At 42.6% G+C, this 14,403-nt stretch overlaps 1 protein-coding gene across 1 annotated transcript in view; it reads left to right on the top strand.

Moving 5' to 3' along the window:
- Positions 1 to 14,403, top strand: part of LOC124163308 (D-3-phosphoglycerate dehydrogenase) — a 45,945-nt gene that overhangs the window by 28,784 nt on the left and 2,758 nt on the right. The window contains exons 4-9 of the mRNA XM_046540123.1: positions 2,588 to 2,741; positions 3,813 to 3,945; positions 4,607 to 4,902; positions 8,408 to 8,585; positions 11,187 to 11,399; positions 12,861 to 13,010. Of these exons, the coding sequence (XP_046396079.1) occupies positions 2,588 to 2,741; positions 3,813 to 3,945; positions 4,607 to 4,902; positions 8,408 to 8,585; positions 11,187 to 11,399; positions 12,861 to 13,010 (1,124 nt within the window). The remainder of the gene's footprint in view (positions 1 to 2,587; positions 2,742 to 3,812; positions 3,946 to 4,606; positions 4,903 to 8,407; positions 8,586 to 11,186; positions 11,400 to 12,860; positions 13,011 to 14,403) is intronic.

Below are 14,403 nucleotides of genomic sequence, written 5' to 3'. Positions count from 1 at the left end.
CTGCGATTCGTTCGACGAATAGAAAACGGTATTATATCAATATATAAACGGCTATTTTGTTACCGATATCGTGCAACTGACTATTTCTTAAACGCTGCCGTTCGTATAAATACGTTCCTTTTGCGGAAGTGATGAAATCAACTCATGGAGAGTATGAGAAATATTAATTCTCAAAATACCAAGTGTGCAACCGTAGTATGTATATAAACAATTGTAAAATATTCCAAACAGGATAAATAAATAAGAAAAAAGAGCAATATAGTCGCACGATGCTTATCGTGTTTCCTGTTGCTGTGCACAAAAGGTAGTTATCAGCGGTCAAAATAATTTAAGGAACAGCTGTTTTTAATTTATTTTTATTTTTAAATATAACTGTATAAACTATTAGCATAGTATACAGAAAATGATATTTTAATAAAAATAATATAAAATTTGGTTCCAGTTTATGGAAGTCATTCGGAAAGATCTGTTTTTGAGTTTTTAACATTTAATTGTTTAAATATTTTTATTGTATGTTGGAAAATGTGGACATTTAAGTAAAAATAAGCATTAGTTTGGTATCAGCGGATTAAAAAACATGATTAACAAACGTGTTAACAGATTTGTTTTTTTACATTTAATTGTTTGAATAATTTGGTGACATACAAGTGAACGTCAATGATTAAGCAAAATTAACATACAATAAATGTTTGAATAATTTGGTGGCATACAAGTGAACGTCGATGATTAAGCAAAATTAACATTCAATTCGGTTTCAGCGGATGGAAAGCATTCAGATATAGCCGTTTTGATTCCTCTATAGATCGGTTCACTCCTTTTTTAATAATATTTTATTGTTTGAGCAATAACAGTCTTCGGCAGAGTAAAAATAGTTGCATATTCGCTTCCAGCGGTTCAAAATCAACTACCATCGGCTGTTTTCATTAATTTTAATAGAGGAACAAAGAACCGTTTAAATTATTTGCGTAGTATAAACGAGGACAGTCAAAATAAAAATATTATCAAATTCAGCTTCAGCGGCTAGAAGGGATTCATTAACCGCTGATTCGAAAGATTCTAATTATATAAAAATTCAGTTGTTTAAACAAAAATTTACTATTTCATACTTGGTAGTAGTATTAATATTTATTTTCATGAATTGATTTTAACACTTACGGTTGCGGAACGTCTTTATACGAATTGTCGCGTTTACGAAATTGTCAGTCACGAATTGTCAGGTTACCAATTTTCGCGGTTACGAGATATCGTGGTTACGAATTGTCCGTTTATGAGATGTAGGAGAAATAGCTGATTACGTATTGATGTGGAACCATCCACGTGTGGTCTATTGAAATCGGCTTTCTGATTTTTAATCTCAAACGAACGCTCGTAGTGAAAACTGATTGAAATAATTCCGATCTGTTGCTTAGCACTCTCCCTTTGGCTTGGAAACGGTAATAATGCGTACTTCTGAAGGCCGCTTCATTCGAAAAATAATTAGGAATGAATTCATCGCACGCTCAGCGTTAGATTCCTGTACACAGACGTCAACTGTAGTTCAACGGAAATAATTATCGCGGAATCGAATGAAATGGGCGCGAAAGTAAGCGAGAGGGTCGATTTTGAATTAACGGGAAATCGGAGATAAACTTTGGTACATGGAGTGTGTTGTATTAATTTGCTTATTGCGCTTTGCAACCATGTTATGTTGGATTTAACCGTCGAATCGTGGAGAAAGACTCCTCGGAAAGGAAAATAGTGTCGATATGCAATAGAATTTAAAATTAAGCGTCGGAATAAGAATGGATGCGGCGAAGAAATAACTAAACTCAAATGCAAAGCTGTTCCACAGGTAAATGATGGATGACGTCCAGTCCACGATAAATTTTCCTGCGACCTGCACTAATCACCGTCGGCCAGCATGAGTGGCGCCGACTCCATGGGGTCTGATGTGGCCCGAGCCCCCCCAAATGTCGTTATTGGGTGGAAGGAAAGATGCCAGGCTTGTTGGAGTGTCGAGTTATCGAGAGTCGAGTTTTCAGGGCTCTAATGTTGATCATATGACTCTTCTTAAATGCTTTTAAAAACTTTAAAAAAACTCACTATTTATCGAATTTCCCGGGGCAACACCCCCAGTATGGGCCCCTCCAATATTTTTGTATGAGTCGGCAGCCCTGGTCAGCATACTAGACTTCATATTCCAGCATCGACGTATTGTTTACATGACGAAATTTCGCCAGGGTTTGGGCCTACCCGCGCCAGATGAGTGGAGTTCGTCCATGATGTAGGGTAACCCAAATATACAAGGCAATAAGTTGTGCGTTGCTGCATAACACATGCCTGATGCCGAGCGTTGAGGCCGTTGTACACGGGGCACGGAATTGCGCAGGTTAGAGCTGCATTAATTTCTAAAATGGCGTGGAATTGCGCGCATGCATGAACGAAATTAGAACAGGGGCTATTTTGCCGTCCACGCATTCTCGCATGTGTTCTAGCAATTCACCTCTTTACACGACGCAATTTTGATTGCGCCTTCGCACGTACGTCAGATTGCGCAATTCCGTGTACCGTGTAAAACGGTCTTTACAGACTCCCTTTCTTGTTTCAGGCACGTGCCGCAGGCGGTGGCGTCGCTGAAGGGGCGCCAATGGCAGAGGAAGGCGTTTGGGGGCACCGAACTGCAAGGCAAGACCCTGGCCATCCTCGGATTGGGACGCATCGGGCGCGAGGTTGCCAAGAGAATGCAGGCCTTTGGCATGAGGGTGCGCGTCTATATTTTATGAACAAGAAATAACGCCTAACCAACCACTCCGCGCCACCTCCTACCATTCAGACATCTTCTGCTCACATTCTTCTCATGTTTCGTCTAATCTAGTCTGTCCAGCGCAATCGTGGTCGTCCCAAAGATCGCCATCAGGCCTTATGTCATTCCCTAACTGTATCATTTTCTTTGCACGTGACTAGCTCATCTGATTTTTCTTTGTGTGATTAATATGTCTGTGTCCTTGAATTGCTCTTCGCTGGTCAGATTATGTATATTCCGCCCTCATTTGTGGGACCGTAGCTTAAAATTTTGTTTTCTAAAATTATCAGCTTTTTTCTGTCTGTTTAGAAGTCCATGTCTCACACCCATTCAAGAGCACTGGTTGTATGGTCTTATAAAAAACGTATTTTAGGTTTTCTAGAAAGCATTTTGATTTTTAGAAGAACTTTGCTAATTCCAGTAGCATCTTATAGTCTTGTCATTGTTAGTCTGGTCAATATTTACGCCTAAATACTTAAACGGACTGTATGTGGAGTCAGGGGCGCACCCAGGAATTAAGGCGGGGGGGGGGGGGGGGGGGGGGAAGGGTTTTAGGTGCAACTAATACCGGGGTGTGTGGGGGTATGGAATACCCACCAGGATAAGCGGTAGGTGCGAGATTATTAAATTGCGGAATTTTAAGATAAGCGGTTCAAAACTTTCTGAGGGATATTTTATAAATACTTAAACTATTCTTTTATTAATATTAATCCTATTAAGTAAAATGGATTAAATTTAAATATTTCTCTTAGCTCTGGGGGGGGGGGGGAGTTTTAATCCCCAAACCCCCCCCCCCTGCTGCGTCACTGTGTGGAGCAAGTGTTAAAGTATGTGAAACAAGAATCTTGCGAGATTTATAAGACTATCTTCTAGGAGTATCGAGTGGATTGCTGCGTAAAAGTAATCTCTGAATTTTGACGATGACGATGCTTTCCACCCGTTCACGAAGGCTGCATTGCGTCGCAGACACTGTGATCACGTGATTTCCCCATCCTTTCTGTCTCACCTCCTGCCGTCTTTTCCTCCGCAGACTATCGGGTTCGATCCCATGGTGAGCCACGAGGATGCGAATGCCTTCGGAGTGGAGAAGATGGAGCTGCAGGAGATATGGCCGCTGGCAGACTACATCACAGTGCACACGCCACTCATCCCACAAACAAAGAGTCAGTTTGCTTGTTGTTATTTTTGTGTCCACGGGGTGGGGGCTGGTTGTATGGTCTTAAAAAACGTATTTTAGGTTTTCTATAAAGCATTTTGATTTTTAGAAATCCTTTGCTAATTCCTGTATCATCTTTTTGTCTTGTCATTGTTATACTCTGTTCATTTTATCTCTGCGGGTGAGCTGGTTTGGCTAAAGCAAATGGAGGTGAGGGGAAAAAGAGCTGCATATTCTCTGTTCATGCACAAATAATGTAAATGCATGTAAAATCCCTGCTAAAAATGTCTACTGGTTTCAGTAGGATTTCCTTTTTACTCCCTCCTACTGTAATCTATTACACCCTTGTTCATCCTCCTGTATTCTACTGTCATGCAGTAGCAATGCCCAGATAGTGGCGAAAAACAGTAAAAGGCTTCTAAATGTTTCAGCACACCAACTGCACTTTACTGACCTCTACTGTTTCATTACACCTACTGCATAATAATATATGCATACATCTGCTGTAATTAATTCATTTTGCACCCTGATTGGCACCGCTTACTATAGGTGAACTATAGTTTATTTTTCTTATTTTTATTTAGATTAAAAACGTTTTAAAAAAAATCGATTTCTGAATTTGTTGTACCTAATGCATGTGTTTTATCGCGTGCGTTTCCTTGGTACAGATTTGCTCAACTCACAGACATTGTCGTCGTGCCGTCGAGGGGTGAGGGTGGTGAATGTGGCTAGGGGTGGCATCGTGGACGAGGCGGCCCTGCTGGAGGCCCTGGAGTCTGGCCAGGTGGGCGGCGCAGCCCTCGACGTCTTCCTCAAGGAACCTCCGGACTTCAAGGACGAGCTGACGGTCCGCTTACTGGAGCACCCGGCTGTTATCTGCACCCCTCACCTTGGCGCCAGCACGCGCGAAGCCCAGCAGAGAGTGGCGGTTGAAATAGCCGAGAATATCGTCGAGCTGTCCAAGGTGAAGTCCACGAATGTGCTTAGTGGAGGCCGAGATTCACATGTTCCCAATATCAATAGAAGATATTGTGGTTCATTTCCATGATTAATACTGCACTTAACTATTAGGGTGGTTTCCTATTATTTTTTATTGCCTAAATCAAAAGATTATTACTCCTGGAGTGCGCATTTCACGCTCTTAGATTTTCGAATGACGATATCTATTTTTCGCGATTTAACGAAAAATGAAAAATTTCAAGTGCGCGAAAACGCGACGGCGAAGTAGGAATGATGGGAAAAGTCCGTGAGATGTATTTCTAGTCCCAGCTGCCGGCGTGTGAGGTGACCTTGGGGCGAGGCTTGAGCGCTGATACAACGCAGGCTGCTAGCAGATAGCTGAGTACCCTGCTAGCTTGTAGCGCTTGGCTTAAATTAGGATTCCCCCATCAAACGAAGGAAACTTTCCGAACTTAGGTATTTTTAATGTGTGATTATTAAGAGATGTTTCCCTGAGCTGTGTGCCTCATGCATGCATTAGTAATCTCAGACAATGTAAAACTCCTATTTACTCGTATAGAAACTAGGTTCCTGTGACGTCACGTGGAGTGGAATCGCATGGGCGCCAAACTGGCCTTTTTCAAATGCGGTTAAAATTGACCGTTGCCATTCGTCTAAACTGGGATTTCTAAAACCAAATAATTTGTGTATTGTGAATACACTAATGGTGGGCAACGAATATCAGTCAATGCATTTCGTTTTCTTTGATGAAGGAAACTACCCTATTTTAGAGTTGAATATTGTGTGGAGTGGTATTGTGTTTTGCTCACCATTAATTCATAGCTAAATGTGTTACGGACATAATGCTTGCCGTAAGTATTCTCTTGACTCGCGTAGTTTAAAATACAAGCTGAGTGAACCAGACTTTCAGATTTCTCCGGATTATTTATAGGAGGAAGAATGTCAAGGGCGGATCGAGAATTTTTTCTGGGGGTGGGGTTTCACAAGTATCTGACAGGAAAACGATCTTCTCATTATTGGGATTGAAAACAACATACAAGAATTACCGTGCGAAGTATAATTTATTTGAATATAATAGCTATTTATGTGAAAATATTATTTGGTTACATATATAATAACGACAGTTTTATTTAATGTCTTCTTCAGACAGCTTGGAATTTTTAATTATTAACTTGCGATCAATAGTGGATAAGTCATTATGGATTATTTTCATTTTGGCATGGCATATTATATGTCGTCATAATGATTTTCTGATTTTCGCTTCATTCCATCTCGGTTCGATACCTTCTATTTTTATTTTGTTAGGGTTATAACTTTTGATACCTGAATGTACGTGCGAAAGAAAAGCTTTTTAAGTACCCTCTATATTTATCTCTGTAACTGACTAAACACAGTAAAACGGGCGTAGTGATAGCGGATCCGCAATAAACTCTTGCCTAGTTTTTAAGCATCTTGGGGGGGGGGGGGGGGGGGGGGGGGAGAGGGGGCAAAGGGGCCCGTGGAGATGTTGATGGCTCATGAATCACGGTCAATATTCACCGCGGCTGAATTTTCTTCCGTGGCTGCAGATCCACAAAGTCTCTACCTAACCGTCATCATCAGACAGCAAAAAAACGCGGTGACCCTAAAGAAGCGATGCATTATGTGCACTTTACTGTTGTTTAACACAACTAGTTTTCATGTCCTTGCATCACCGTCCGTCATTGTGGCATTTCAGATAATTTTCATTGAAGTGATAATGAGGCGTCGGAACACTTTTTATAAAACGATAGTAAAGTTGGCATGAACTGTATAATCTTCAATTATTATGAATTATGCATCGTTCTATCTACACCACATATTTTCTGTTAATAACGCTGAGAATCTAAAAGCCTGGACTATTCTTGTTAAATTTTAAACTACACGGGAACATAGTTAACATACGAAACACCATTACTTCCGCATCGCACTAACGAAATATTGTATCCGTATGTAGAGGGTGGAGAAAATTAGTTTTTGGAAACGAAATTTTCACCTCGGATAGTTGATGCCAATGGAACCAAAATAACTGACTATGTTTAGGTCGAAAATACATAATTTTTTAACTACAGCAACATTATTGTAACAACGATAATACGTAATGACTTATCCAGGCACTCCGATCGGCCGCGAGTTAGCTCTGTTGCCGGATTCCTAGGATACATCGCGATCTCCATCAGGCAAACCATTTGAAGCAATGAGTTATCCAGAGCATCCGGCAACAGGGGAAACTCGCGGCCAATCGGAGCGCTAGAGTCAAAGTTTCTGTTGTTGAAAAATTGTGCATTTTCGACCAAAACATCATTAACACCTTTATTTCCTTCTGGCATCAGCTATCTATAGAGTTTAAATTTCGTTACACAATTTTTATAATTCTTGTAATAATATGTATAAGCGAATTTTATTTTATAATCCTCCGGAAGTTAGGAGAAACTAGTTAGGAGACACTTTTGAAATATGTTGGAAGCAATGATTTCACTGTGAATCCTCCTGCGGACGTGTGACTTTTCCTCTCTGCACGCATCACCTGCAATATCTACATGCTGCCCGCGAGATGAGTATGGTGGGGGATGTTGGAACATCAGTCCTCTGCAAGAAAGAAAGAAAATTAAAGTTTCACGGCGGAGTGAATGTAATACCGACTCCCACTTTGTTAATGCTCGATGCCGTGCTGAGGAAAATGAATTGGGTAGTTTCCTTCTTCAAAGAAAACGAAAGCCATTGATTGTGATTCGTTACCCGCCGTTAGAGTATTCATAATATACAAATTATTTTGTTTTAGAAATCCCATTTTAGGAGAATGTCAATGGTCGATTTTAAACGCATTTGAAAAAGGCCAGATTGGCGCCCATGCGATGCCACTCCACGTGACGTCACAGGGACCTAGTTTCTATACGAGTAGATAGGAGTTTTACATCGTCTGAGATTACCAATGCATGCATGAGGCACATAGCTCAGGGAAGCATGTCTTAATAATCACCCATTAAAACTACCTAAGTTCGGAAAGTTTCCTTAGTTGGATAGGGTATTAATAATCCTTATTTAAGCCAAGCGCTACCTGCTAGCAGGGTACTCTGCTACTTGCTAGCAGCCTGCATCAGCAGCCTGCGCCAAGCGGCGCACATGTCCTCGCCCCAAGGTCACCTGACTTTGCGGCAGCGGTAACCAGAATGACATCACACGGGCTTTTCCCGGCATTCATACTTTGCCGTCGCGTTTTAGCGCGCTTGAAAATTTTCACTTTTCATTTAATCGCGAAAAATAGATATCATCATTTGAAAATCTAGAAGTGTGAAACGAGTATTCCAGGAGTAATAATCTTTCGATTTAGGCAATTAAAATATAATAGGAAACCACCGTATTACTGATCCCACCCGTTCGGCTAAATATCCCTCTCATTTTATCGTTTCCGTGGGACCTCGAGAGGCTTGGTGATAGGTACATATGGTAAGACGTGTGGCTCACTTTGTTTTCCGTTCCGCTCATTGCAGGGTGGCACGGTGTCGGGCGTGGTGAATGCTCCCCTGCTGAGTGCATCCGTGTCCCCGGAGAACGCACCCATCGTCGCCACTGCCAAGGCCTTGGCACAGATTGCACTGAGCCTACTGAAGGCGGACGCTGGCTCGCAAATCAAGCTCGCGACTCTGGACATCCACGTGACCGCAACGGGTAAGCTTCGCTTATGAAGACTCTTCCCTTCCCATGGATTCGGAACAACGTGGGCGCTCAATTATTTATTCCTTGTTCTTCGCAATCCCAATTCCGCATCTGGGGATTCCGCAGTTAATGCATGCTTGCACGTGGAAACACTGTTTAGTAGATTGTAGGATGTGATTCCATATGTTGTCGCGGAAGCTGTTTTGCATGACGTTTTGTAGGATCGTCATTGCTTCGGAAACACGACGACCAAATCACGAGGTATTTGAAACGGTGTCTTTTGCGCCTCTGCGTCAGCTATTTCAAGCTATTTCAACGATTCAAGAGTCTCGGATTATCAACCGTTGCAGGCTGCTTCGCGGCGCTCCTTCGGCATTTCATTTAATCTAGCAAATCCCAACGACAAAAGCAAACTCTCGGCGAATACTGGGGATATAACTACTAATCAACTTAAGGCCGGAAGGCGATACTTGGTGGAACTTGGTGGCTGGAAACATAATAAAGATATTCTTTTGTATGTTTCACAGAAGTTTTAATAACCAACCCAGGTTTCGAAAGTACACATGTCATTACCAAGTGTTTAGGCTTTTTGAATTCCCTCCAGATGGCGATGGAGGGGGAGGGAGAGGTCTAGTGCGCATGCGCTGGGCCGACCAGGAGTATCGTCTCGCCCGGCATTCATTCTCACTCTTACGCCGAACCGTACCTTGTAAAGTTGGCCTGCATTCTTATCCACTATTAAAGAAGTTCAGCTGAATATACAATTTTCACTTTATTTCAACACCAAGGTGAATATTCACAAATTTGCGAGCACAAATTTGCGAGGTGGGGTTTAAGACAGGGAGGAGGTGGTGATGGTGGGAGGGGGAAGAGCTAACGGGGAAATGAGTTCCTTTAGGTCAGTGGGTTTACTTGCTGAGTCCAGGAGAACTGATAATAAAGGAGAGGAGTGGGAGGGGCACAAAAGGTCGTTTACCACACATAAATTTTTGTCCCGACATGCTCTTGAAACTTCTAAATGCTCAAGAAAGTCCACTTTTTTCCTTTACAAAGATTCTGGAGAACCTTGACATTGAAATCACTGCTATGGTTGCAGTCTAACAAATGGTTAGCAAAATTAGAGGTTGAATCGCCTCTTACCCAACACTTCATGTGTTCACATGCCCTAGTTTTCATGGCACGTCCAGTCTGACAAATACATATAAGCTCGCAAATTTGTGTATATTCACCTTGATTATGACATAAGAGTACTGTCGAAACCTGGGTGGGTTATCAAAACTTCTGTGGAGTATACAAAAGTGTATCTTTATTACGTTTCCCGATATAACTACTATATAAACACTGACTTTGAGACGTTAGATTAGTCAGTGGTGTACGCTCATATGTAGTCGAAGTCATTTTAGTGGGCAAGATTAGATCTCACGGCGTCCCTGTCCCTGGCATGGATTAGAGCACTGTGCCGACTGCGGAATTCGTTGGAGGCAGCTACGCTACGCTGAATTTTCGCAGGCATTTGTGAGACTCGAGTTCCCAGCTTTTCAGCCGTCTACTGAGTATTTCTGATGAGGCTGGTTTCGTTTGTCCTTAATTCAAGGTTTGGTCATGGCATAGTGTTGGATTTGATTAGATTGGGGTGGGAATGTGGGAAGGGTTAAGAGCAATTTTCGGGACTCAACGTTTGGCGGAGGTTGATGGGGTATAATCCCAAAGGGAGGTCAGCAGTTCATTGTTGGTTGAGGGAAAGGATTTCTGGAAACGTGGAAGGAAGTATTTCAAGATGTAGAGGAGTGGGGTTAGTCTCAGCTCTTTCCTGATATTTTGTTGGACATTTACCAAGGCGCGCCAAGAATTCTTCTTACAATCGTTGGCGGTGGAGGGCGTCTCCCACGCGACGGTCCCTACGCTACGGCGCGAGTTGTTCACGAACGAGTTACGACTAGGGCGTCGGAGTCCCGATCGTCATTTGGGCGAACTAAAGATGTATTAGGAAGCATGCTGCAGGCGGAGTGAATCACGGAATTCCTGGTATTATTTCGGACGTCGCGGCGTGAACCAGTTGTCGATGTCTTCGGCGTCCATGTCTACTTTGCATTGACCGTGTAATTTGACAAGTAGTCCCTTCCAGTGGACCAGGGGCACAGCTTGGAATCAAGGCTGGGGGGTTTAGGTGCAACTAATACCGGGGTGTGTGGCGGTATGGAATACCCACATGGATAAGCGATAGGTGCGAGATTATTAAATTGAGGAATTTTAAGATAAACGGTTCAAAATGGTGAGTTTTACGGCTTTCAGAGGAATATTTAATTAATCCTTACACTATTCTATTAGTAATATCAAACCAATTAAGTAAAATGGATTAAACTTAAAATTTTCTCTGAGCTCTGGGGGGGGGGGGTTCACCCCCCCCCCCCCCTCAGTGCCCCTCCCTCAGAACCCCCCCCCCCCCTCGCTGCGCCACTGCAGTGGACGACCAGCCACAATGAAAAAATGAAGTCGGTTGGTGATTGGTGATTGCAAGGGGCTGGATGCTTATCAATTTGATAAGTGCTGTGTTGTGTCATGAAGTTTCTCGTTTAGGACGTGAGAAAGATTTAAGATTCGCTCTATTCGCAGGCACTGGGCTGCGGACGAAGGAGAATCTTCTCAAGGGCGGCGTGATGGTCGGGGCCTTGTCCGAGTGTGGTCACCCCGATGCTAACCTCATCAGCGTCCCCACCCTCGCCGCCAACGAAGGGCTCTGCGTCTCCGCGGACACCGAAGACGGGGACTCGGACACAATCACGCTCATGGCCGGGAAGAAGGGAGGAAAGCCCTGCCGCATCGAGGGTGAGTACCCACACGCTTCAACCCTATAATGGTGATACTTTCACGCGAGGGGCACGCAACGTCTAATCAGGCAAATCCGTCCATTTCACTCTACTTCCGCCCATTCCTTCCATATGCAATCCATTTCTGTCCATTGAAAGCAATTACTTTCCATTATTAAGGGTTACGTAAATTTAAGAACAATTTCTGTCCAGTCGTCCTCGTCCATTTTCAATGTCTCCATTATTATTTATATATTCATCAGTTCTCTTTCCGAATCGCGCTTGCCGAGTCCACTATGTCTCTGGACATCAATTGTCATTTTTCCATTTGTCACTCTTCCATTTCACCTTTAACCATTAATTAGAGATTCTGACAATTTCTTTCCATCCAATTCATTCCTATAAATTTCTGAGTATCGCCACCAATCTATCACCATTTACAAATATTCCTGGCCATTTATCGGTGTGCCTTGTATTGATCTCTCAGCTATTCAACCCGTGGGATCGCTTGGAAATATGTCGGTAGATTACGGCGAGCTAAGATATTATTATTACAGTATTCTACCGATTAAGGCAGGTTTCCATGGAGTACTAAAGTAGTGATCTGGAAGCTTCCCTTTCCTTCCAGCGCTACCTTCTTCAATTCACTGTAAGGCCTACTCCCTTTCAATCTATCTAAAAATCCTATTATTTTCCTTCCCCTCCCTCACATTCTACCCTCTACCACCACTTTCAACATCCCCTCCCCGCTAAGCACTAACTCCATCCATACCTTCTGTCTCCGCCGTATCTCATCTAAAAGCTGCCTCTCCTCGCCAACCATGTCTAGCATTTCGTCGTTCCTTTTCCTCTCTGTCCATTTCACCCTCTTCATTCTTCTCCATACCTACATCTCGAATGCCTCTCATCTTCTCTCGTCTTCCTTCCTCAATGTCCATGTTTCCGCACCGTAGAGAGCTACACTCCAAATCAAACTCTTCACTAACCTTTTCTTTAAACTCTTACATAACGATCCTCTCAGAAGCTCCTTCCTGCTCCTGAACGCCTCCTTTGCTAGAAGAAACATCATAGACACCTCAAATGACCGGTTGATATAGAAAATAATGGCTTAGGCAATCACAATCCTGGGCATTGAAAAGTATTTAAACAAATAAAAGATCGTAGCACTTTTCCACAAGAATTTTTAATGCGTACCACGCGTTTCGGCTCACTGTGCCATCAGCTGGTACAAGACACTTCAAAACATTTGAAAATCAAACTTCATCTGTCCGCATTAAAAATTCTTGTGGAAAAGTGCTACGATCTTTTATTCATTTAAATATGTCTAACTTCCGCCAATTGAAGCCTGAATCTGTTGAACTTATTGGAAAGTATGCCTGAAATGATTAGCGGACGAGAGAATGACCATGTGATTCAGGGTTGAGATGTTTGCCACCTTCGGTTGTCGTGCTGCGCTGATTTTTTCTGTTTTTTTTTTCAGGTGCGGTTCGGGGCGACGGCATCCCTCGCCTCCTCTCGCTCAACGGGTGTGCTCTGGGTGAGGAAGAGGGCGGGTTCGCACTCAAGGGCCGATGCCTCATCTTCAAGTGCCCCTCCGCGGCCGCTTCCGCCTCTCTCGGACCCCTACTCGGTGAGTGCACACCTCTCGCTTTAAACTCTCATAACTTATTCCGTACGTGCTTCATTTTCCTTTATTACATCTAGAGAAAATTCCAGAATTGTCTGAGATTACCAATGCATGCATGAGGCACAGAGCTCAGGGAAACATCTCTTAATAATCACCTATTAAAACTGCCTATGGTCGGAAAGTTTCCTTCGTTTGATAAAGTAGTAATAATCCATATTTAAGCCAAGCGCTACCAGCTAGCAGGGTACTCTGCTACCTGCTAGCAGCCTGCATCGCAGCGGCGCACATATCGTCGCCCCCAGGTCACCTCACACGACGACAGCGGGAACCAGAATGACGTCACACGGGGTTTTTCCCAGCATTCATACTTAGCCGTCGCATTTTCGCGCGATTGAAATTTTTCACTTTTCATTTAATCGCGAAAAATAGATATCGTCATTTAAAAATCTAAAAGCGTGAAATGCGTACTCCAGGAGCAATAATCTTTCGATGCAGGCAATAAACAAATAATAGGAAATCACCCTATTACTCCTCTCGTAAGGTAGTTTTTTAGGATGGGTTAATACGGTTTCTTTAGTGGTCACTGGTAAATGATTGCGCGGCTGCTGATTAGGTTTAGATATTAATATTGTGTGTAAATCCTTGTTTTCCTATCAGGCTGTTATACACTCGTTTCTAATCAGCACCCACGTGTTATTCTCTGTGTTATGAAAATTGATTTTTTTACTTCTAATAGATTTATTTGTTGTTTTTGAAAAAAGAACAGTTTTTTAAATCTTAATTTATTTTTATTTTCTACTTTTTAGTGGTAATCATGAAATCGATTAAGCTCTCGATTTTCTTAACAATTGTCGCCTTCCTTAGTGGTCTGTTCTGGTGCTTCTGCAATAACCATTTGTACGTGCTGTAATCGAGTTTCACGTTTTTGAGATGTTTCACGTCGTTGTTGCTCTTTGCGTCTCTCAACTCTCGTTCCCCGTTTGATTTCACCAATTCTATGCGAAAGCTTAAATGGAAACTTAGTTTGTTAATTAGAACACAATTTAACAACATTTTAAATTTCTTACTGTTGAATATCGTATATCAATGCCAAGATGCCATCGATGAAACAGACTAAAGTAATTTAGGGAAAAGCGTGTAAAATTTATATTCTTAGTGAAATATTGCACATCTCGCGATGCTTATCTCAAATTCATCTATATACCGGCGTTGGTGTTCTTGGTTGTCATCGTCAACCGAAATTGAAAAGCTAAAATTTTGTTCAGACATCGTCGTTCTGCCGTTTTTATGTGTAGGTATCGCTACAGTGGATACGAAACCCTACGGCGGGCTCGCGAGGTTACTCTCCTGGGCCGAAGTCTGAAGCCGAAGCTTATCACCTCTGCACCGCAGAAGG

Source organism: Ischnura elegans, chromosome 8 (assembly GCF_921293095.1).
Source record: "Ischnura elegans chromosome 8, ioIscEleg1.1, whole genome shotgun sequence".
NCBI classification, from domain to species: Eukaryota; Metazoa; Arthropoda; class Insecta; order Odonata; family Coenagrionidae; genus Ischnura; species Ischnura elegans.
Note: the sequence above shows the minus strand (reverse complement) of the source record. Positions and strands in the feature narration are given on the sequence as shown.